The sequence below is a fragment of the Lutra lutra genome, chromosome X, assembly GCF_902655055.1.
Source record: "Lutra lutra chromosome X, mLutLut1.2, whole genome shotgun sequence".
Taxonomy (NCBI): domain Eukaryota; kingdom Metazoa; phylum Chordata; class Mammalia; order Carnivora; family Mustelidae; genus Lutra; species Lutra lutra.
The window spans coordinates 5,510,604-5,536,746 of record NC_062296.1 but is presented as its reverse complement, the minus strand read 5'-3'; the positions used below and the strand labels follow the sequence as shown (position 1 = coordinate 5,536,746).

At 41.7% G+C, this 26,143-nt stretch overlaps 1 protein-coding gene across 11 annotated transcripts in view; it reads left to right on the top strand.

Annotated features, from left to right (window-relative positions):
- AFF2 (ALF transcription elongation factor 2) overlaps nucleotides 1-26,143 on the top strand; it is a 710,743-nt gene that overhangs the window by 624,858 nt on the left and 59,742 nt on the right. For all 11 annotated transcript variants that reach the window (XM_047715962.1, XM_047715955.1, XM_047715956.1 and 8 more), the window contains one exon: nucleotides 468-505. In XM_047715962.1, coding sequence (XP_047571918.1) covers nucleotides 468-505 — 38 coding nt within the window. The remainder of the gene's footprint in view (nucleotides 1-467; nucleotides 506-26,143) is intronic.

Below are 26,143 nucleotides of genomic sequence, written 5' to 3'. Positions count from 1 at the left end.
CATCCCTTGGCCTTTTGTGGTGTACACTAAAAAAATGATTTTAGAAGTGGCTACTTTGGCCTTGCTCTCACCATGCAGGTGCAGCCAGGGGTCAGGAGTTGCTCAGGGTAAACGGGTCCCCACCACAAATCTAAAAGTCCTGGATGTGCCCGTGACAACCCCCACCACGTACCTGCTTCCCCGCCCTGTCATAACAATCCAAGCAGGCCCACCCAGGGGCTAATATCTGAGTGCAAGGTGGAGAGAGGAATGAGTGTCTGTGTCTGAAAGCTGCACTTAGACAGGTAACCATGTGCCCCGGGAAGGGAAAATTGCTCCATGTCTCGTCTGCTTATCGCAAGCAGCCTGCTTCCGTTAGGACCTTGTGTTTCGGAAGAGCAATTTATATTGCTTATTGTTTTGGTAACTAGTTGCGAAGATTATGCCTGCTAATGTTGTCTAATTGCATTTGTTTCTTCTGTTTACAGGCTGTTGAAAAGGCAAAACCTAAGAATAATCCTGTAAAGTAAGTTATTTTTTTTATTAGTTGGAAATTTTGATTTGAATGGACTCCATGCACGTGTCACAAAAGAGACCTTGAATTTTTAGTTCCTCTCTATGATGATCAAAAAACCGAAACAAAGAAGGAGGAGGGACCACCAAAACACAAAACCCCAATCTCCAGTTGAGTAGGGATCAGCTTTTATTTTGATTTGATTTTTGCCTGTGATCCTGATGAGGCAGTGCCCCAGGTTGAGCCCAGTTTACATAAATTAATATGTGCCCTCCATAAAGAGCTGCCACATACTATTATAATCCTATTCAGTGCATGGTATTTCAAGCCTTTGGGTCTTGCACATGCTAAAAAGATTATATTTTTAATTGCAAACCTTGGACCTATGACAGGGACTGAAATGGCTGAAAATGTGCCAAGTGATTTCCAGCCACGTGGGGAGGTTTGGCACCTTGGCATCAAGTCCTTGCTTCTCTGTTAATGAAAAGCTTGTAAAAATATATTTAACCAAAGGTTTTTCTAGCTAACAGAGAGCTGTTTCCAAGGCATTTTATGGGACACTCTTAAATTATAAACAAGCAACACAGCACTCTTTTAAATATAGTATATCTTAGATATCCCAACTCTTCCAGAAAGGAGACTTTCAAATTAAGAAGGATATTTGTCTTATTGTTTGGGTTTGTGGCATCTGATATCAGTGTTATGTGGACCAGGCCCACCAGCCATGTGGCCTAGGGAAGCCCTGCTCTCCTTGCTGGATTATCATAGGCCTTGCAATGTCACATCTCTAGGAACTCCGTGTTAATCTATGATGGCCAACTTCCATGGTAGTGGGTACCAAATGCAGAAGTAGGGAGTGCATTGGTTTTTAATTGTTTCTTAGAGAATGGATCAGCTAATACCAGTGACAAGGAGGCTGCTTTTCCAAGTCACCAGAGTAGTGTTTAGCCCACCATTAAATCCAAACTCTAATTCGTTTTTCCAAAAGGTTCTGTGTACTTTGTTTTTAAATTTAATTTTTCATAGGCTGCAGAATATTCCTTATCAACTTTTGTAGTGTCTGGAGAAGCATCTGTAGTCTGGAGATATATTGTGCTCTAGTCATCCTATGGGAATATTTCCGGTAGCTGAGTTTTGTCTGGTTGTTTGATTTGGGTTGAAATCTTCTCTGCAGCCTGATTTCTTTTCTGTTTGTGCCCTGAAGGCTTCTCTACTGTACGCCTGTGGCGGGATTAGAGGATGGTGCTAATGAGTCCAAGGCCAGGACTGCTGGTCCCTGGGTGGGTCATTAGCGATCCTCTTTCCCCTAGTCCGATTGCACCCTTTCCTCTAGTCCACCCGTGTGCAAATGTTTGCCCTAGGTCACAAGGGATGGGGAAAGGGCTGGAGGCCCTCCATGGGACAAACATCTCCAAGTTCAAGCCCTCCTGATAGGAAGTAAGTCCCAGGTTCCATCTTGGTAGTGTATGGGGCTGCATGAAATCAGACTCTTGTGGCCTGGAAGTGGGACAAATTTTGTCTCTGTTCCTTGTGAGGATTCAACCCTACAGATAATTATATTTTTTGTAAGCTCTGGTTAATTCACAATGCAGACTCTAATGTCAAGTGCTATAAGGAATAGCATAAAGAGAAAACAGGAAAACTAGAAAAACCAAAGGATTAGTAATAGAATATGGAGCTTTTTAAATAGACTTGAAAATCTGCTTAGTAATAAGCCTCAGTTGTGATCAACTGGTAGGTGTTTAGAATTGCCTTCTAATTGAATAAGGTGCTCTTCTCGGTGTGCATTTGGTTTTCCTCCTGGACATGGCTCGTGATACCTACACCACCCGCCCAGCCACAACCACTGGGCACTTGAAGAAGAAGACCTCTTCAGGACCTCAGCTCAGGGACATAGATCCCAGTGCACAGTTCATGAACACTGCCTGATAGCAAAGGAGAAGCAGGTTTTTTTGAAGTTTTATGTGTAGTGGTCCTTTTATTATTTTGGATGTCTGACCGAGAATTTCACTTACACATGGTGCCCTGAAACCCCAAATACATGTTTTCCTGAATGAATGATGACGTAAACAAATTGGACACATCCCAGAGAGCAGTCCTTCCAGGAACCTGGCCTAGAGGCTTAATGAGACTGGTGGTCCCACACTAGAGTGTCAGACTGGAAGGGGCTATGTGTTGTAACTGATCAAGTCATCCATTATCCTCCTATTCTTGACTCATGCCATGTTGCTCTGGTTCATTCTCGCTGCTCTGCTTCTGATGGGTACCAGCTTGCTCTTGTATGTCAGAATTAACATTTGATTGTGCATACAACGAAAAATGTGTACAGGCTTGCTGGAAAAGTCGAGGTCTGGAGACATTTGCAACTAAAGCCTGAACACAGAGTGGTACAGATGATCATATGTGTGATTGGATGTCATCCTCTGGTGCAGAGTTTGGCAAATGGCAGGGGAAAAGAAATAAAAAGAATCGTTTGTGACATGTGAAAATTATATGAAATTCAAATTTCAGTGTCTTTAAAAAAAGCTATATTGACACATGGCGACACTCATTTGTTTCCATATTGTCTGTGGCTCCTTTTGTACCGTGGTGTCAGAGATTAGTGGCGACAGAGATTGTACAAATCACAAAGGCAAAACTATTTACTATCTGGCCCATTACAGCAAGCCTTTGCTGGCTCCTACTCTCCTTGGTCAGGAAGAAAAAGGCACAGAGGTGAGCTTTTCCTTGACTGTAAGGGTTAAACTATTACCCCTCTCTCTCTTTTGTCATTTTAAACATAGAGCAGGCATTCACCACGCCCTTTTCCTGTGTTCTGGACTTTCTGGGGCTGATATACCACCCAGTTCTCATTCAGAGCAAAGAGATGGCTCCGAATTTACTATCTTTGAAGTCATTCTGGATATGAGATCCATTGACAGTGCAGTGATGTATTCCAAGTTGTGAGTGGATGGATTGCTTCCAAAAGGCATATGCACGTTCTTAAATTCTGTCACTTCCCAAGATCTAACTCAGCCTGAGCATACTTTCCATTAGAGCGATGGTAAATGATTCACAATATCCATTTAGTTTTCCTGTTTTCCTCTCTAAAGGTTTGCCTCCTCTTCCCTATTTTTCAGCCACTTGTTCAGTTTACTTTTAATACCTTCATGATCGTAAGCCTCTTTCATCACAATAGGGAGACTGTGGTACACGTTAATTACATGCCATATAAAGGAGAAATTAAATATATGCTTAGTGAATGTAAGCACCTAATGTATCTGGATACACTAATGATTTTACCTTGGAACATTAAATATTACCTCTGAGGGTAAGAATCAAAATTGAATGTTCTTAAGATCAGTGATCAGGACAAGAGATGCTGGTCTATTTCTCAGTCAGCTGGAGCTGTGCCGGTATCCAATCTTGATTAGTTTGTTCAAACTGTGGCTCTTTAACATGTCAGAGAGACTTTCACTTGTATGTTAATGTTCTGCAGCAATTATCTTCAAGCTTTCATTGTGACAACAAGGCCTGAGAGATGTACAGATTTCTTCTACCATATGTGACTTATCACATACATTTTTTTAAAAACACATTTCTGTTATTAAGACATATGTGATAGTACACTTCTGCAAATGTGAATTGCTTTTGGCTAAAAGCCATGCACTAATAAGTTGAATTGAATCTAACCGAGGTTGACATCTGTTACCAAAAGAGAGAGGGGGGATGGGAGAGCAAGGGAGAGAATGGTTGTCAAGCATAACATTCTTCCTTGCCTTTACACTTTAACAAAGTTAAACAACATGGTTGTCTTTCACAAATCAGGATCAGAATCCGCTCTGCTTAGGAAATTACAGCTTTATTTAGGAGCCAATCCGTCTTACAGATATGGTGGTTTCATGATTGAAAATGACAAATAGCCACGAAGACTGTCCTGACCATGGTGTTTGTGCATTATTCATTTATTCATCCAATGAATATTTATGGAGAAGCTACAGTGTTCTGGGAACTGTGATAGATGCTGAGGGAATTAAAAAATAAATCTGACACAGGTCTTACCCTCGAGGAGTTTAGAGTCCAGTAGGAGAGATAAAATCAGTTTGTAAAGAACTAAATACAAGATAGAGATGTTTGTTAAGTAGGAAACAGATAACGTATGAAGGAAGCTCTAAGGACAGAAAGCACTTCCAGTTAGCGCTCTTGGATAAGGTGGGGGTGGGAGGGACATTTTGCAATTGAAGTCCCTGTCTCTTGTGATGCTCTTGGAGCTGTGCAGGATATCATTGGAATCACCATATCTTCTAGAACCGAGAAGGCAAAGGATTTTATACTGTGTTCAGCCAAACCCTCCTCCTATGGGATCATCTCCTTTAGGAATAAAAGGCTCCAGCCCCAGGGTTTGGCATGTGATATCACATCCCTTTCCTGGACTGCTGCTATGCACTTTGAATAATACAGGCTCAAAGAAGTCCTGTTTGGCCAGAGGATAGCCTTATCTGGCATAGGGCTTCATGGAATGCGGAATCGGATGCTCAGTTCCGTGGGCAATACAATGATCACACGGGAGCCTGGTAGTTTGAGAAACCTAGGGCCTCATACCTTGCATCCCATCCCTAATAAGAGTATTTGAAATGAGCAGCTAAATTACAAAGTCAACCATGGAAAGGAAAGAAATCCCCCAAGTCTGAAATGATAAAGTATCTCCCATGTCTCTTTTATGGTTTCACACTAAGTGATTTTCATGGATTGGGACTGTGCTGAGCGGCAGTCCTCAGTGATGGTAATGGACATTTTAGGGTTATGTCCCTCAGAGTGAGATCTGTGACTACCTGTTTCCTGACATTGAGGCACCCAGCCTGATACGCTCCCTACACTGAAAGTCCAAGCTGTCTTAAATTGGCTCTGTCCATTTTAAGGGTAAAGAAAATATAGCAATATGTTGTCCAGTAGCTATATTTAGATGTGGAAGGTTCCATCAGTCAGCTGCACAGCACAAATTTCTGGACATTCCCATTTTCATTGGCAATCAGAGTGCCATCATCTCGGCAGTCCCAGACAAGGTAACCAAGACCCGGAGAGCAGACTGTCCAGAACCCAGAGGTGCCAGAAAATTCTCTTCACCTTGGATACTCTGCCTCTTTCTCATCACCTCTTAGGACACATACATTCACTTTCAGACTTGTGGTTGGTTTTTAAAGTCATATTAGCTAACTTTGCGTAACAGCTTGTTTTCTTGGAGTATGACATCAAACATTTTACGGATTGCACAGAGCACTGGGTATTATACGTAGACATTGAATCGTGGGACACTACATCAAAAACTAATGATATACTGTATGGTGACTAACATAATATCATAAAAAATAATAATAAATAAGACAAAACAAACAAACAAACAAAAAAATGTTTCCAGAAGTAATAAACCAGGAAGCTTTCAGGCACTTGGACAGTTAGGCCAACTTCACTTATGGTAACTTTATATCGATAAGGAAGAGTTTCTTCAATACCCCAAGCACATTGGTTTGTCTCATTAGCATCACTGATCTTTTCAAAAGCATTTGTGCCTTTTCTCATGATGAAATGAAAGTAGAAAGCACACATTTATTGGTGAAGCAAAGGGACCTCACACAAGCCAGCAAATATGGGATCAAACCACTTTAAAGGAAGTAAAGCCACTTTTTAAACAATAGCATTCATAAAATACTTATTTATCCTGTCCTTCATAAAGTAGTCTTACTTTCTAACTCTATGCTTCTTATCATGTGCTGCTTAGACAAGAACAATTTTTTCATCCATTCACATGGTCCAACCCATCACATAGCTGATCTGCTAGAAATTCAAGCAAGCCATGTGCGTGTGTTCTTTTGACAAACATGCATGGTTCCGGGCTCAGTTGATGGGGAGATGAGTAAGGTACGGTGTCTGCTCTGAAGGTCCTCACGCTGTCCTAAGGAAATGGAGCCCTTACTGCACTACAGAATAGACAGGGTCTGCAGATAATGCAGAGGAAAGCATGCCACAAGGCACAGACAAAGGAAAGAGCATCTGCTTGGAGTGGGATCCCCCTCACTCCGCAGGAGTCCCCAGGTGAATAGAGCAGATGAAGCCATTTAAGAGAGCAGAACAACACTAGCCAATGGCCTGAAGGGAAGAAAGCAGAGACTGTGTTGGGAGCTGTGTCCTGTAGGTATGGGAAGGCAAGGAGGGGGTCACTTTTTTTTCAGTGGAAGGAAACACATTTGGGGCTTGCAGGAGAGAGAAGGGAAGGAGTAACTGCGTGTGCCGTATCACCCCAAGCATCACACTGCTGAAGATTCAGACCCACTTTTGACATTAAGAGGAGAGCAGTGCAGTGTAGATGGTACTAAGAAAATGCTCAAAAGGATTCTTTTGTTCTAGAAAGGTAAAGGTCAGAGTTAGGGAGGGATTACAAACCACCCTTTTTAAACTGTTTGCAGAGAAATAGACATATCAAATCCTTCCTGATTAGATCTGGCTAGTCCTTCTCAGTGGACTTTTATGTAAATCTCAGCTCACGGGAAGGGTTCCTCCGGCTGTTTCCTTGCAGCTTTATCCACCCTTGATTGTTTCTTACAGTTTTAAACATTTTGCTTTCATACGGTTCCTTTCACATTATTCAAATGTCTAGTATTTTAGGCATGACACATAACACTATTATTTTAGCTTCATTTTCTGAGTTCATTGCAGAGACATAAAAATTCTTTCTGAATTTATTTTTATCAGCCACAGACGTAAGCACAGTAGGTCTATTTTGATTTCTAGGGAAATGAGGTGTGCCCCCATGATAACCACACATGGGGCTTCAACCAGTAAATCAGCCCTCCATCGACCAAAAAATATGTTCATAGTCAGGAGCCTGGGGTCATAAGTTATTATTTAGTTGACTACTAGTTGTGGGAGGGGGAATAGAAAACAATGGAATTGACTCCCTTTGGCCAGGAACTGAAACAGGAAGTAAAGATTTTCTGCTTTATTAAACCTTTTGCAGAAACCAACAGCAGTTGTCTACAAAGCCAAAATTAAAAAAAGAAAAAAAAAAAGAAAGGTAAACTATTCTCCCATAGGGAAGTGCTTCCATTTGTAGAAGTTACAGCATGAGGGTAGATTACATGTCATTACAGCCCAATTTTTTATATACACACCCATTTGTATACTCGGTGCCTTAATATGCCCTCATGCTCCATGGTAATTTACATCCAATATGGAAGCAGTGGTGATGGGCAGGCAGAGAGGCCGTAACTATAGAAATTGTGAAATCTTTTCTCTTTTTCTGTCTCCCTGTCCTCATCACTCCCTAATATCTGACTCTTCTCCTCCCAAGACCATATTACTACATGTGTATTTATTCCACCTAGCTGGGGGAGATATTTCAGAAAAGCCTTGTGGCTTTTTGCTCCTTTTTTAGCAGCTCTAGGAAACATATGACTGTCCACCTCCATGGAAGCCCAGGGCAGGCAGGGGGCTCCTTCCTACTCCCTGTCTGTGCCTCATCTGACCCTGCAGTGCAAGTTGCCAGGAATCTGCTAATAATAGCACCTCTGCTAGACACACCTTCTTCATCTCTCTCCTGCTCACTAGAGATGCAGATTACTACCAATGCTGGCAAAGTGTTAAGTTTCACTTGCCTCGCACCCTGATGCAAGACTTTACTAAGCAGATTAGACCCGCTTGCAAATCTGCTTTAACAATAGGTGCAGATGAGTGTATGCACTCTCTACACATATAAGAACGTACATTGCTCAGATATAGATTAACCCCCGCCTGTTTCCAAAAATGGATTTGATGTCATGAAACAAGATCCTCACACTATAGAAATATCTGTTTACATAGATGACGCCACTAGGAAAAAGCTATGTGTTTTTCTTTCTTTCTTTCTTTTTTTTAAAGGATGTGTTTTTAAATCCACCTCAGTGAGGGCCCCCCCCTGCGGTGACAGAGGGATGCCTTTGGGCATAACCTGTTGGGAGATCAATGTGCAGAACATCGTCACACATGTGTGAGCTTCTTCTCCTGGTGCTTAGCAATGGGTGCTAAATCTTTGAATGTAGCTTTAACTTTTGAAAACTCATCCAAGAGGTGACTCAGAGCCATGGGTGTTGAAAAGGTGGTCAGTCAAGGAAATGAACGTGGCTATTTGTTCAAAATAATAGCGAATGTCTCCAAGAGGAATTTTGAAGGCTTTGTTGCAAAGAACGACAGCACTGGACAACCGCCCCATGCAAAATAGCAACTCCTCCCACATGTATCCTCACCATCCCCTTTAGCCTCCTTTTTTCCCCCACTTTAACAATTATCATACTGTATCTGTCTATCAGATCCATCTCTCTAGCTGTCATCTCTCTGAGTTTTGAGGTTCACTTCCCATAAGAATGTAGAATCCATATGAGCAAGGACTTTGTATTCACTACTGTAACCCTAGCACCTCAAATAGCACCCGGCATAGAGTAGGAGCTCAATATTTGTCAGATGAATGAGTGCAGGCATTGGGGGACGCTGGGGGGGACTTCGAAGTTCAGCCATCCTTTTGAGTTCAGTATGAATATGAATTTAGTCTTAGAGTAAGCCTGATTTTTTCCCTGCCTTTCGGACAATTATTGAACACCTTATTAGCCCTACCGTGAGTTACTTATTTTTCCTGGAGACAAACCAAGCTTTCTTTTAAAATATTCTGTATTCCATGTTGCTTTAATTCTGAGGCATTTTAAAGTTTGGTTTACTGTCTTTATAGCACTAGAATTTTACCTCACAGATGGTGATTCCTTCTTCTGGTCTTATACCCACCTTCCTACTCAGTATATCTTCCCGCTCTTGCTTTTGAAGGGAGGGCACAGGGATAAACATGTCGGTCTTCCTATGGGTTGGGATTATGCACAGGTGATTGCATTAGATGTCATTAAGCATTTTCAAGAATGACAGAAATTACCTTTCTGTCACTGTGGTACAAGGAAACAGAAAGGTTATTAAGTTAACAGCTGACAACACATGCTACTTCTTATTTTTGAAAGGCCATCCTGATGCTCAGAGGTTAGCAGGATGGGACACACAGCCAGTGCCCAAACACCTACACTTGCCCTCTTCCTCAGAGCTGGGGAGTCTGAGAAGCCCTGATCTCCCCTTCATCCTTCCCACCATACTTCACTGTCACGGTGTGAAGATGCTTTTGGTAACTTGCCCCCCAGGACAATTATGCCAGGAGTTGGTTGGCTCTGCTGATCCTTCAGCCAGGCTTGACACACAGACTCACAGACATTTCCAGCCACAGGCGTGTAGGCAGTAACTCTGAGAACGAGATAACTAAACAAGCTTTCCTTCATTTCATGTTAATTTCATGAATAAGTAAGTACCGTCATTATGTCCTTTGGTCACATCTCGGTGACGGGGTTGAAACAACTTCCCTCACATTATATCAATGTGTATGAAAGAAACTGAAAACCCAAGACCAGGTTGCAAGAAATAACCCTACTACAAGGTTAATTTTGCCTCATACAGCATTTCCTAGAATCGAATTGCCCAATCTCCTCCGTCAAGGATTGCTCTTATGCTTGCAATAATTGAGGCTGATTTTATTGGAAAATCACCTCTGGAGGGGGAACATACTTCAGAGGAGACTTTCTATGGGACACACTGTTTTCTGGTTCCAAGAGCATGTTAGCCATGCCTGTGCTGTTCAAGTTCCCAATCTTTCCATTCCTTCAGGCAGCATCTTTCCATTCCTTCAGGTAGCAATCCTTCAGGCAGGGTAGAATAACTGGACATATTAGGGGAATTGACTCTGAATTGTGCTGGGGACTTACCAGGTAACAGGGCAGTAATCAAACTCTAGTTTTAACATGCACATGAAATGTTTTCCTAGTCGTGGCCAGACTCCCTATAGTTTTTACTTTTGATGCTTACCACAAAACCATTTTGTGTAATGATTGAAGTCTGCAAAGATCCTGGTGGACAACAGGACAGAATTATGGAGGGTAGGATAAGAGGAGAGAGGACAGTGTTATTGCATATTGAAGTTGTCACATTTTGTAGGCATGGCACATCTATCAATCATTTCCTGCTTGTTGACTTTGTTAAGTATATAAAGAATCTAGAATTCTCCTCATGGCATGGTGCAGCACAACTAACCAGAAGACCCCAATTCAGAAATGTACCCCAACTCTCAAACTCCTCCCCCAAGTGGAAACTGGGACTATTATAGACAAAATATATTGAGCCTCTAAGATAGAGGAAGGGAAGGAGGAAACTGTTGGGGAAGCAACACACCAGGGGAGTCTGGTAACCTTGTGATGACATTGATTCTGAAGGCTAGATAAAAGGTCCTTCAAAGGAGATTTGATTCATGGAGACAGAAGGGTTGGGTGTGGGAAGCCAGAAAGAATAGTTTAATGTGTGAGATAGGGAAACAGAGCAGAGGGGATGTTTATCCGCTAAAAGGCAATAATAGTCCTTTGTTCCTAGGCAAAACCTACAATAAGCAAGAGAGAGACAGTTCTCCCTGTTGTGCTTCTGTTATAAGTCTCAATGTTTAGGCCACTCATTGGAGCACAAGAAAACTTGATCAGAGATGATGTGTCTAATGCCTACTGCTGGGTTTGAAATCATTCAGGCACTAAGAGTAAAAGCCCAATGGCTGGTCTATGCTGACTGGTTGGCACCCTTCTTTTATGAGTTTTGTGCCCAGATTATTACTATTATTTACTTTAACCAAGAGAGGGAAAGTAAAATGATTCCCATGATCCAGCCAGCACACAAAGATTTTTAAGTACTGATGTCAGTGGCATATGGTTTAGTACTTGGGTTTCCAGCAATCAAGAAGCAACCTTGTACAATATTACGGGAGCTCAGTTCCCCAGTGGGCATAACAGAGATGATTAGATATATTGAGTTCTTTGTGTCATTCAGGGAAAGCAGAATCTCATACACGTTGGTGTTAGCTTCCCCTCACTTCATTTCAATTTTCAATAACCAGTGTCATTACATGTAACAGTTTCTTTGTAATGAAACTTCATGTCAAATTGGATTTGTCTTTCAGGTGAAACCTTCTGAAATCTGATTTTTAAAATAATTTTTACTGCCACAAAAATCATAACTATACCTCAAGTTCCCCCAAACAAGAATAATGTGACCAATGAACAATAAAAACAAAATCTCTGTGTTTGAAAAAAAAAATATATTTCTGCTTTTGATATTTGACAAGACCAGGGAAAGAAATGCTCTGGTTAATCAAACTCATTTGGTTAACAGAGCTACCAAACATAGAGAGAATGATTTTCAAGGAATTAGGAGAGAGTGAATACCCTTGACAAGAAACAATGCCAGGTATAATCCAATCCTTCCTCCGTGACTCAGTCATCAACAGTTCACTAACTGGAGCACACAGTTACCAACAGTAAGCACCTAGAATTTCAGAATAGCCAAGATTCTTGTGCCAATAGCAGGATGAGAGCCATTCATAGTGTTCTCTTATTTTAAAAAACAAACAAACCAAAAAAACAAACAAACACCCCCCCCCCCAATAGAGGTAACAAGTGTCAGCAAAGATGTAGAGAACAGGGAAAACTTGTGCACTGCTGTTGGGAGTGTACATCAGTGTGGTCATTATGCAAAACAGTATGGAGGGTCCCCCCAAAATTAAAAATGGAACTACCATACGACCCAGCGATCCCTCTTCTGGTAATATATCTGAAGAAAGTGAAATCACCATCTCAGAGAGATAGCTGCACTGCCCCCCCATGTTCATTGCAGCATTATTCATGAGAGCAGAGAAATGGAAATGGCCAAGACATGGGATGAATGAGTAAAGAAAATGTGATGTTTGATGGACTATTATTCAATCACAAAAAAATAGAAGGAAATTCTGCCATTTGCGGCAAATGAATGAACCTTGAGGGGATTATACTAAGTGAAATAAGACAAAGTCAAATACCGTGGGATCTCACATATATTTGGAATCTAATAAAACCCAAACTTATAGAAACAAAGTAGATTGGTACTTGTTAGGGGAGGGGATGTGGGAAAATAGGTGAAGGTGGTCAAATGGTACAAACTCCCACTCATAAGGTGAATAAGTTCTGGGGACCTAATGTCCAGCATGGTGACTATGGTTCATACCACCATATTGTATATCTGAGTTGCTACAAAAGTAGATCTTAAAAGTTTTCACCACACACATAGGCGAGTGGTAAATGTGAGGTGTTGGATGTGGTAACTGAACTTACTGTAGTATTCAGTTTGCAGTAAAGCCTATCCAGTCACCCTGTTGTACCCCTTCACTTGCACAACCTTATATGTCAATTATATCTCAGTCAAGGTAGAGAAAAAGTTCCAGATGCTTAGATGTAAACATGCCCAGTTGGATTCCTCAAAGTACCCGATTCTGTTCCTGGATTTAACAATTTGACATTCAGTCACCCCGTTGCCCCACCTGCTTCCTCCCACCTCAAGAAAAGTATAGCCAGTCTTACACAGATGGGAAAAACATGGTGGTAGCATCTGTACAAATACTCCCATGTCCAGAGAAGTTGGGTATTGCCTCCACAGTTTGTGTGCTCTCAAGCACGAAAAGAATTGAATGATGGTGGTTTTGTGGTGGGTTGTCCAGAGAAGAACTTCCCTGCAACTACTTAGAGGAATAGATGACAGAAATGCAAATATGCTGATTCTTGTGAACCTTGGGATAGCAGGGTCCAGGGAGCCCTGGAGTCTCCTGACTGCAAACCCAACTATTCCAGTCCTTTCCTATTTGGACCAAGATGTGGAGAAGGTCAGGAAACATCATTCTAGGGATCTGGGTGTTGTGCCTCCATGTTCATTTTCTTAAGGTTTAGCTTCAAGGTTATGATACTCTATTCTTCCAGCTAATTGGAAGGGCTAGGTTAGCTTTTCCCAAAGTGTGGTCCATGGAGAGTGTCTTGAAAGATGTTAATAGGTGCTATCCAGGAGACAAAACAGGCAAATGTACGAGGATGGGAGTGTGTGGTAAAGAATGTTCAAATAGGGGCGCCTGGGTGGCTCAGTGGGTTAAAGCCTCTGCCTCCGGCTCAGGGCATGATCCCAGGATCCTGGGATCGAGCCCCACATCGGGCTCTCTGCTCAGCAGGGAGCCTGCTTCCTCCTCTCTCTCTGCCTCTCTCTCTGCCTGCCTCTCTGCCTACTTGTGATCTCTGTCAAATAAATAAATAAAATATTAAAAAAAAAAAAGAATGTTCAAATAAATAAGGGAAATGCTAGGTTAAAAAAAAGTTTTCTTCTAAGTTAACTCTGAACCCTTAATATTCTAATGTACATTGTGCATCTCTACAATGGGAAAATGTAGTTTGCTGCAGCACTTCCCAAGCTCATTTGACCCAGAAGGCTTTTGTCAATAGAATCTCAGAATCTACTTTGAGATATGCTGCAGTAAATAAAACTGGATTGCATTAATGATGTCAACCTATCAGTGGGTTAAGCAAAGTCATTCTCATTTGAGGGCAGCCCCCTGAGCCAGAAACAGAAGTCTCTTTAGCTAACCTACTTTGGGTATATGGAACGCCTGGGGCAGAACCCGGGAGGTTTACCAGGCCGCCAAGGGAGCCACTAAAGGGACCACTAGTCTGAATCAGCAGGCAGTGGTCCTGAGCAGAGTCTTCAAGCCACAGCCACACCATAAGCAGGTAACATGATCTGGAAAATTGGAATTATGGTCTAATGGATTAGCGAAATACAAATACCCATATTGTCTAGATCAGCATCCCCTGTATATGTCTGCCTGTCTTAAAACTTTCTTCTTTGCAGATGTATAAAGTGGGGGTTTCGAGAGGATAGCATAATTTTTAAAGGTAGCTATTTTTGAGATATGATTAACATACCATACAGTTTGCTCATTTCAGGTGTACAGTTCAGTGGGTTTACATATTCACAAATTTGTGCAACAGTCACCACAATCAACTTGAGAACATTTCCATCTCCCCAGAAGGAAACCCTGAGCCCAATGAGCCATCACTCCCCATTCTTACCCCTGCACAACACTTATCACTCTATAGCTATGGGTTTTTCTCTTCTGGGCATTCCATACAAGAGTGCCCTTAAGTGTCCGGCTTCCCTCACTTAGCATAATAGTTTCAAGGTTCACCCAGGCCATGGCATGGATCAGTACTTCACTCCTCTTGATGGCTGAGCAATACTATTGCATCTTATGGGTAGACCACATCATGTTTGTCCATTCATCAACTGACAGACATTTGGGTTGTTTTCTTTTGGCTATTGTGAACAATGCTTCTGTGAGCATGGGTGCACAAGTTTTTGTGGAAACCTACATTGGCCAGCACTTTTAGGTATATACATAGTAGTGGAGTTGCTGGGTCATATGGTAACTCTGTGTTCAGCCTTTTGAGAACCTGTCAGACTATGTTCTAGGCTGGCTGCTCCCTTCATATTCTCACCAGTGGTATATGAGGCTTCCCATTTTTTGGACAACATCACCCACACTGGTTATTAACTGTCTTTTGATTATTGCCATCCTAGTAGGTATGAAGTGAGAAACCACTGTGGTTTTCATTTGCATTTACCTGATGACTAATGATGTTAAGCATCTTTTCACGTGCTTATTGGCCAATCTTATACCTTTAGAGAGATAGCCATCCAGGTCCTGCATCTTTTTATTATTTATTTGTAATAATTCTTTATATGTTCCAGCTACAAGTCCCTTATCAGACATAGGATCGGTAAAAATTATAAAAATGTTCTCCTATTCTGTGGGTTGCCTTTTCACTTTCTTGATGATGTATTTTGAGGCACAAGAGTCTCTGATTTTGATGAAATCCAGTGTATCTGTTGTTTTTCTTTTGTTCCTTATACGTTGGTTGTCATGTCATGAAGGTCTGTGCCTATGATTCCTTCTAAGAGTTTTAGTTCTCAGGCCTTATTGTTAAGTTTTTGATCCATTTTGAGCTGATTTTTATGTATGGTCTGAAGTGAAGGTCCACCTTCATTCTTTTGTGTGCAGAAATCCAGTTGTCCCAGCATCATTTGCTGAAAAGACTATTATTCTTCCCCTATTGAAATGTGTTGAGGCCTTTGTCAAAAACCAGTTGATCATAAACGTGAGAGTTTATTGCTGGGCTCCTGTTTCTGTTCCACTGATTTATATATCTGTCTTTATTTTAATAACACACTGTATTGATAACTATAGCTTTGTAGTAGGTTTTGAAATTGGGAAGTGTGATTTCTCCAACTTTGTTCCTTTCCAAGATTGCTTTGGCTATTCTGGGTTCCATTTACACATTTTTTTAGCCTCACTTGACTTGTACAGATGCTGACTCTTAGTTTAGAAGGCAGCCCTTGAGCCAGTATTTTGACTTTGTCTATGGGACACAAAGACAAAAAGCCTTCACTCAGTATGGAAGTGGATATTTCCAATTCTGAATTCAAGAGCCCCAAGAGAACGGGACTGGGAATTAAGCCTCAAATCTATGCAAAGGTCTCTGAACCGTGGTGGAATCAAGGTTCTCTCCAAATCTGTGCATTTACACTCATGAATCACTATGATTTCAATTTTTCTTACAACCATGCTGGAATCTGGGATTCCCCAGCCTCCATGGTAGGTAAGACCCACTAGTTGACTCTGCCCAAGGAATGTCACCCGGAAAACAGGAAAGCTTTCCTTTATTTTCCATTCCAAATGTCTACTGAGGGAGAATTTAATAACATTTTAAGTATATTGGAGATACTGCAACAAAAGTAAATTATGACTGGATATGTAATGCTTAGAATAAAATGACTACATCATGTGGATAAAGCATCTCACATCGTATGGTTTGGTAAGCTGGTATTAAGTATGAATGGTGTTCTTCAATTCTATAAACTGATTCATTCTACTTACAAAACAGGGGGTGGTGTGGCTGTTGCACCCCATAGTCAAGACTTCCCAGTCTGTGTTCTTACTTCTTAGCAGTTTCCTGTAATTTTATGAAATATTTTAATATGACAAAGTCACTTCAATTTCGCAGTCATTATAAGTTTTGCCAAGGTTGAGTATGGATTGTTTTGTGTTCATTAGAGCACAAAATTAGAATTTTCATTGCTGCAACTATAAACACTGGTTCAAAGGGATCAAGCGTTTTCTCATAAAATCTTGGATAACTGATAATTGGTATTTTTACTATTTTCCAGCATCTTTTCAATTCTTGACACTACTGGCTGTTTTCCCTTTTTTGGTATATTTCAGGATGTTGAATGAGTGATTCTCGCCCAAATGGACAGCAGTGTGTGCCAGTCAGGAACTGAGGGGCACAGAGGGAACAGTCCCCAGAGTCAGGAGAAAGGGAATAAATTATTTCTTTAATTTTCTCAGCTTTAGTTGGCCCAAAGTCTGGCAGTTAGACCTGAGTAAGTCTGGAAAAACCATCTGGCACACCTACATCTGTTCTCACATTTGCCAATCAGGCTTTATCAAAAATCAATGGCTCAAAACCATAAAGCTCTTAAAAGGTGCTAATTTGTGGCTAAAGAATAATTCAAATGCTGTACCATTTGGTTCTTGTGGAGTATTGTTTTGGTTTTGGGGGAATTTAGTGAACCTGCTTAATCTTACTGTCTTGCATTTTCTGGACAAAGAAGACAAAATGGAAAGTAGTTCTTATCCAAGGACTTTTTTCCCCCTCTTTTTGTCTCTTCAGATACCAGAATGACAGCCAATGGGGTTTAGAGACCTCTGTGCTATTAATGGACAATCAGACATCCTTACTCTCTTCACAGTTAATAGGATTTTCCTAGCCAAACACCAATACTTGATTCTTTTTTTTTTTAGATTTTATTTATTTATTTATTTACTTACTTACTTACTTACTTCCTTACTGGAGAGAAGTTGAGAGAAAGAGTGTGGGGAGGGATAGAGGCAGCCAGAGAAAAAGAATTTTCAAGCAGGCTCCCCACTGAGCATGGAGCCTGACGTGGCTCTATCTCATGACCCTGAGATTACGACCTGAGCCAAAATCAAGAGTTGGACGCTCAACTGACTGAGCCCCCAGGCACCCCACCAACACTTGATTCTAAATCATTGCCTACTTACTATTTCTGTTCTCCTACCTTCTTCCTGCCACTCAGAGTCAGTCATCTGTAAAGAAGCACCCCCTTCACCCCCTCCCTCCCCACAGGCAAAAGGGAGAAGGCATTCATTATTCATTACTCTGCTTCCTCTTGGCCAAGTTATAGTCTCTTGCTTCAAACTCAGAACAGCTCATTGGTTTGTGGGGATCCAACAGCCAAGGGTACAGAAATAAGTTTATTATGGAAAGCACATGACTCTGCCAGATTTCACTGACAGATTTTGAAGCCAGAGCAAAGCAATTGGCTGGCACTCTTCATGCATTAATGTCCTTTGGCCCTCACCATGCTCATTGTTACACAGGTGCCCCTTATAAAGCACAGAGACATTTCTAAGATAATGAAACAAATCATACCATTCACATACCAACAACTCTGGGGAGTTAACGTCTCAAAACCAAATCCATACCATGACGACCCATACATAATAGATGAAATTATGGTTTGATTTGATTATTGATTGCTTTTATCAGACCTTAAAGATTTGAGGATTAAATGGTTTGCTTTTGTACCTTAAATGCCTATATGCCTGGCACGAGGGGTCTTGTTCCTGAATTGCCAAAAGCACCTTGTTAAAAGGTGGCTTCCCAGTAAATAAATGACTTCCAAGATTTGCTTTATGATGTGAGATTTAAGTGCATGAATATTAAACTCTACTTCTGTTTGCTGAAATTTGGAAACTGAAACACAGCAAACCATATCTAACTTACTAGTAAGTAAAAACAAAGCATGTGTGACAGATCAAATATGGGCATATGTGAAAAATCACAGTATGCATTAGTGGAGTTGAACAGGGTCCCGCAGATAGAGTGTAGGGAATCGAAATATATTTCAGCTCCTAGGAAAACACACAATTATTTGCTTTGGTGGATGTATATAGCCTCTGTCTAGAAGGGTTTTATTCTCTGCCAGGGAATCTACCATGTACCAAACCTCTCACAGGGTACCAAATCATTTTCTAAAGCCAACCAAAAGCTTATCTGACTGCAGGTGTTTATGAGGCTGGTGAGTATCTAGATCTTAGAAGGAGGAAGACTGTCTGCATGGATTTGTTACAGAAAAAAGAATTTAGGAATGATTTTCTGGGCTGGTTATCTTCGGTGGAGAAACTGGGCAATGTGAAAAGGGAGCCTTTGGCAATCACCAGCAGCCAAAGGGGCCTAATTATATTTAAGACTTCAGCTTTCTTGATGGTAGATCAAGTAACATTAGAAACAACCCCTGTATTTTAGAGTCCTCTATAGAAAGTGTATTGAGTCTTACCATTCTACAGATGGCTAAGCCTCAAATCCTCTTCAGGTAGAAGGGCAACTGTGGGAATTCAAAACTGAAACTCTATTGCATGCATTTTTTATTTACTTCAGGGACTTAACTGATGACCAACAACCGTGATTAAACCCGCCAACTAATGAAAAGAGAATAGTGAGAGTTGTAAATGAAAAAACAAAAACACAACAAACTACCACAGGTGCATGTACATGTTGTGTAGGTGTAGTTTTAGCAAACATTGGCTTTCTGTCACTTAAGGCAAACCTGTTGAGCTTCCGCATTCTGACCTGTATGCCATGCCTTCCGTGTAGATGAACAGTGCTTGATTTTTATGGGGTTGCGAAGATGGAGATCATTTGGACAGTTCCTCCCTCTCCCAGGAAAAGCTTTCTGTAGGATTTGATGCACTTGAATGGAAGTATGTTGAGCTTCTAGTATGTAAGATACCATAAGGGATGCCGAAGTGGGGACTCCAGCATCCGCACACAGGGGCATTAGAGTTTAGTGGCGGGATTTGGGGTTGGTGTTCAGATGCTTCCACTTCCAGATAGATCCCAACCTAAGTTTGATACAAAATGATTTTTTTAATGTTAGAATCAAGCCACACCTTTGAGTAATGTGGGCTTGTGAAGCTTCCACTGAGGTCTAAGGTCTATGTTCTTCATCTGTGTCAGATATTACCAAGAGGGTCTTCATAGGCTGAATATCAGCAAACAACCCAACCAGATCTACTCCAGAAGGCATGCACATGCCCCCAAATCTAACCATTGTCCAGACAGTGATAAAAAGTAGATCTGTGTGATACTAGATCAAATCATTTTAACAATTTGTTTTTAAAAGCTGCTGTCCAGTTTGCCCCCATTGCCCCCTCAGTCGAGTGAAAGTGGGAACTGCATGAGCTCTGAGGCACTAGGCAGCTCTGATCTTGTCTAATCTACGAATCCATTCTGTTAATGTACAGCTTCCTGTCATTAAGCAGCCATATGGAGAAATCTGAGAATATCTAGTTATTTTATTCCAATTTTTTTAGAGCCCAACACAGGGCTTGAATTCACAACCCTGAGATCAAGACCTGAGTGGAGATCAAGAGTTGGATGCTTAAATGATGGTGCCATCTGGGCAATTTTTTTAAAGATAGCCTCATAATGACATGTTGTTGTCATCTCTGTGTTTAAAGAAAACTAGAAAAAAATGGAAAAATAACTTGAACTTTGTAGCCAACTTATACAGAGTCAGTGTCTAGCACACAGGAGGCATTTAATATTTATTTCAATGAATGGATGCAAGAAATAGTGAAGGTGACCTTAGCCTTTGGTACAGCAAGTCCGCAGTGCACCACACATGCACGCTTGTCCCAAGGGATGCTAGAGGTCACTTCCACAGCACAATTCTGGCTGTTGGCTCTGGCTTCAGGACTCCACACCCTCTCCGAGGGGCTTCCAGAGAGCCCGGTGACAGAAGACACTGAGTAAAGAAATGAGGAGCATAGGCTATAGCATCAGTTCAAATCCCAGCACTGCCCCTTCCCCACCAGGTAGCTTTGGACAGATTTGCTTCACTTCTCTTTGCCTCCTTCTCCTCATCTGGAAAATGTGGATCATGATAGAATCTGCTCCATAGGGCACGACAGAGAATAGATGTGTTGATGATGCATAAGGCCCTTGGAAGAGTGAGCTGTCCATGTATCTGCTCTGATGTTGGCCCTTGCATCAGAAAGCCTGCTGGCTGGGTTCAGTGGCAAGGGCTCTGGACGTGGTGTCAGAAGACTGGGATTGGAAACCTAGCTAGCTTTGTGGCTTTGGGCAATTTCTTGAACTTTTCTCAGCCTTAGTTTCCTTATTTCTAAAATGGGATATGCCTCCTGTAATGTGTATAATAATCCCTGGCATATGGCAAGTGCTGGATAAACATCTGCCGAGTCTACTGGATGCTGGTTCTTAGAGCAATTTCCCCAAAAGCAAGCCATGGTTCAGTCGATCCAATATTTCTAATATTTTCCTTGCCTTGTCTGGTGGCTCCACCACTTCCCATGTTCTGTGCCCTATGCCAAGACTAAGTTGGGAGGTGGGAAACCATCAAGACTGTACTGTAAATTCCATTTGAGTTCAAAGCTTGCTGTGTCATAAAAGAAAATAACAAAATATGCATTGGGGTCTTCTGCCAAAAGCTGCCTCGCCTCATCAAAGCCTGACAATTCTATTTACTCCATCTCTTCTGAAATGAGAAGTCTGGATAGAAATTCCCCTCCTCTGTAGCACCCTGGTTGCATGAGCTCCACACTACTAACACTGTCCAAGTGGTGCTTATAGCTCAGGAGGAAGACGCCCTCCCCAAATCACATTACCTTTCTTATGCCAGGCAGAAAGGGAAGTCTTCAGAGTTCATGGGAGTCGCTTTTGTTGAGCATCTGTGGGGAAATCAATTCATTGCAGAGCTGAGGTGGAAGCAACCATAATGCCATCATTTCTAAATGAAGAAGGAGCATATGGAGAAAGCGGAGTGGAATTTATAGCTCATAATTATAGAGGATATGTGGTTGAGTCCATCTTGCTGGTGTTCGCAGCAATCCACTCTCTCCCACATCAAAGCATCACCAAATTGCAGTGACCCCCTTGGCATTTTCCTGGCAGTTGAACCTTGCCTACTCCACTTCAATTAGTATTCATTGATTTTTGTCACTCAAATGGAAGCTTATAGGTGGATCTATTTGAGCGACCTCTTAGAATAAAAGTCTTGGTGTTACATGGAAAGCACAACTTGTGAATTCTTTCCTGATGTTCTAATTGAAAAGTCTAGAAAGCATTTAGTTGATGCCTTCCTCCCAGCTCTGTTTCTTCCCTGATAATTTAAGATTCTCCAACCCTGAGACCTAAGCCCTCATTTCCTCTAGTGATTGTGTTTCAGGTTTTTTGTTTTTGTTTTTGTTTTAATGAATTCTAATCATTGGTTTACCTTTTGGTGCCACTTTGAGTAATGTTAGGATTTTTTTTACAGTACACCCAAGGCTCACGCTTTTCAATTTATCCAGAGAACCTTTAGATTCTGGGAGTAAAAGAATCTGGGACCTTGAACATAGACATACAGTAATAGCTACTAATGCTATGGCTGGAATTCTTGCATGAGAGGGAGTATAGCCAGAGTTGGATTCAAGGCAGGAGCTATGTCTTGGCAGAGACCTTACAACAACCAGACCGAGAAGTTCCATCATTTTTGTCTTTCAGTAAGTTAACTCTGTTACTGCAAATCAGTCTTCTCTTTCTACTTTTTTCTCTCACCTTTGTCTCTTTCATCACATTTTCTCTTTCCTCTTCACTCTGTGCCTGCCTCCCTCTCTTACAGATTTTCCTGGAACCCTCTTCTCTTTCCCTTCTTGCCAGGACTCATGCTCAGCCTCGTTCTCATTATATAGAAGCCCACAGAATTTGTGCAAAGACAAGTGAAGGCTGCACCCGAGGTGAGGGGCCTCCAACTAGTCTCTTGCATTTGGTTATGATTTAGAACACTGAACAGCAATTCAGTCATGGGCAAAGAGATACCGTGCATTCTGCGTCCCAGCCAGATGTTGGCTTCTTTTGTGGAGGGTCATGAAAAACGTTAATGACAAAAGTATCGCCAAACTCCCTACTTTAGTAAGCTGAACAAATGATATTATCATCTTCTATGTATTCACTGTTAACTTGGACTTCATCTGAGCATCACAATATTGGGTAAGAATTTGCCAGTGTTCAGGTTGTATTGCCATGTGCTGAGTTTATGAGATGAATGCAGAGATGATTAGGGGTTCCCCTTGTCCTCCAGAACATTCAGATAGTATCCAAAATCCTTTCAATGGAAGTTTTGCCTCTGTTTTTCATAAGCTTCCCACTCTGTTTATATATAAGATGGTATCTTAAATATAAACCTATCATCAGGTTTAGCGAATCAATACCATAAGAGTGTGAAATGGTCCCCAGAACTCTCCACAAGGGCATTTCACAGTAAAAGCAATTGAAAAAGAAGCTGCAATGGAATATCTTATGAGATAGCCATTTAGATCACAAAAGGGCCATAAAAGTCACAAGCAGTTTGTGCGAAGCAAGGTTCATAATATAACCATACAGGACTTGCTAGGAAGAAAGAGGAAAATTGCAAACCAATTTGTGGTTATAGCTTTTTCTGTCAATTCTATTGGGATTTAAAACTTGTAAAAGGTAGAAACTTCTGCCAGCTTACATTATGTAAAGTGTGTGTGATAACTATAATCATAGCAGCCAAACAAACACCAATTATTTGAAGCCAATAAAGTCTTTATTAACTTCAAAGCAATTAGTGCTTCTTGGGTTTATTTAGCCACAGAATGGGAAGGTGCCACCCAAGATCATTTGTCAGTAACAAATTTGGGAGACAACTCAGGATGTTTCATTTACATTTTTCAAAATACTTTCGCAAATGCTGGATGAATTGTTGCGAGGCAAGAGTAGACAAAAGAACGGGCCTGCGTTTGAGAGCCCGTAAATACTCTACGATTCCAAGATGACGCACAGAGGCATTTCCTGCTATCAGATGCCTTTATCCATTGTTACAGTCTCTGCAGACCTGCCAGCCTTCTGAAAGTGATTGCGGCAATAATTCCTATCCATACTGAGCACCTAATGGGCACCACTCATCCTACATGCATCTTCTCTACTCGGTTGAGCAATTCTGCAAGGCCTCATTCTCCTTCTGCATATAATAAAACTAAGGCTTACAAAGATTATTTAGTAGTAGTTGAGAATTTGACCCAGAGTTGCTTGGGTTCCCCACCTGGGATCTCGCCAGGACATCAGGCTCCTCCTCCACTCAATGAGTCCGTTGATGACCAGAGGCACACACATCACACATTTTTCTCCTTGGGTTGCCGTTGGCGATACTGCACTGAGATTTAATCTTCAAGTTCTCCCAGACTGGAGGCAGGAACTAACAGATCTCCGAGACATGTACCATTCTGCATTACTTGTGCTAGCTCTAAATTAATCCCTTCAAACAGTAAGAAAACTAATTAGATTACAATTGCAAGTCTTTTGGCATGAATCTTTATGATTCACTGTTGATTACAAGCTAATGCATAGCCAGTCTACCCAGGTCTTTATTTCCATCTGAGCAATAAAAGTAGTTTCTGGTTTCCCTTCAGTTAACATTTCTGTTTAAAGAGCAGCACTCCATTAATGAAGATACATGGAATGAAATGCTGTCTCTGCTGTACTCAATCTGATTTCACCAAACAAATGAAAAGTAATACTGCCTCTTTTAATGTCATTAGAAAACCTGACATCTCATAATTATCTTTAGGCTGTTGTGTAGCTGAGGCAAGAGTCCCTGTCTTTTTGCATCACTTGTGATCCGCCCAAGTACTTTCTTCCTGTGGCAACACAACAGATTCCACTGGGCCCCCTTGTCACTGGTCTCTATCTAGAGTAGCCTCTCTGGTGTCTATTTCTGTGTGTTGCAGAATCCCCAGTCATCTGATTGCATGACTGAGGGACTCTTTCTGCAGATGGTTCACTGGTCTTCGCTAAGCTAGGGGCCAGCTGAGAACCCAGGTGTTTGTATTCCCTTGCCTCATCTACAAAACCAAAGACGAGAAGAAACCTGGATGCATACATAGTCCGGAAGAGTCCTAGAGGTTCCCTGGCAGGGCTTGAGCCAGTTCTGGACCAACTGACCCAAGGAGTCATGCCCAGGGCACAAAGTGGGTGTGGACATCACAGCCTCAGGCGGAGCTAGGATGTGAGAAGCCAGACATCAGGCAGATCCAGGCCATCCCGTTTCTTGTCCAAATGATATGTAAGCTATAAGAAGCTATAAACTAACATGAGATTATTCTTCCCATACACTGGCCAAAGGGGTCGATAAAGCATCAAACCTCAACATGTCCTGGCCTATAGAAGACATGAGAAAGTGTCCTAGGAATCATCCGGAAAACCTTTCACCTCACTCCACATCCACATCTTTCAGCCAAAGGGGAAAAAGAGTGGAAGTGGAGGCCCTGGTGGGGGCTGGGGTCATGCAAGGTTGGGGTCATCCAGGACACTTGCCATTTCCACACAGTGAAACGGAACTAGTGGGGGGGCTAGTTGGAGCATTCTGTGCCCCTGAGTCAGCATGGACTGCTGTGGCCTGTGTGGAGTCCACTGTCCCAGTGTTCCTTTCCCCAGCCTAGAAACTGGTTCACCTCAGATGGCCAGGGCCAACTAGGAGCTGTACCCTGCCTGTGAGTCACCTTGTCCCAAAGGCTCTGTCCTCCATCCGCATTCAGCACAGGCATCGCATGTTCAGATTTCGATTGCATTGGTCCCAAACCACTACGTGCATGACAAACAAAGCAAGGAATCTTGAGGCCTCTACCCACTGGAACCAGGGAAATGTCTGTCATGTTGCTCATCACTTACCTGCAGCTGATGGGGGCTTCAAGAGCATAGTACCCCAGGTCCCACCAATACAGTGCTGATTCCACAACCACTGCTGGCTGACTTCAGACAGGGACTCAGCATGAAGGGTGTTTCTGCCACCTGCAAACACCTCTGAGTCAGGGGTTTCCTTGTCATCAGAAACTGCAAATATTGGACAAGTGGTTGTGCTAAGAGGAGCATTTAAGAACTCCTTCATAAGCTATGTTGGTGCTGTACGTTCCCAACACTGAGTTATTTCACACTGAGTTGTGTCTGCCTGTTGCAGTACATTGGTAGTTTAAATAATATCTGCTTCTGGAGAGAGAAAAGAAAAACATGTGAAGGTTATAATAGCCCTTATAACCTATTTATCAGGGTTGTACAGTTATAAATAATACTTCCCCAATTAATGGGTAACCTTAGTCATTATATAAACACAAAGAGCTAACATCTTCTAATTTGCATGTCTTATAGCACTTTTATCATCTGTAATGACTGATGTCATTGAAATAAATTTATTAATGTCAACTCTGAAAAACAAAGATATATTATTTTGCTTTTTCTTGGGTTTGTTAGTAAGATGAAGGTGGAAATGCATGTTTTCATTCTGCTCCAGGTATTGTATCCACTTGGAGTGGGGCGGGGTTCTCTTTTTGGAAGAGCATCAAGAAGTCAAATTTGTTGACTGGCCAAGCACTTGGAGGATCAGCTCCAAACACCATTGTGAGGAGGACCCACAACAAAAGGAAAGGAGTGGTGGTCACAACACGTTCACCCTTACACCCAACCATGAATGTCATTCCCTTGTTAACATGTAACGGGAGCTTTCTCCCTCTCTTGTTTGCTGTTGTGACTGCTACTGCTAATATTAGGAAATGTGACTTGGGCCAATATC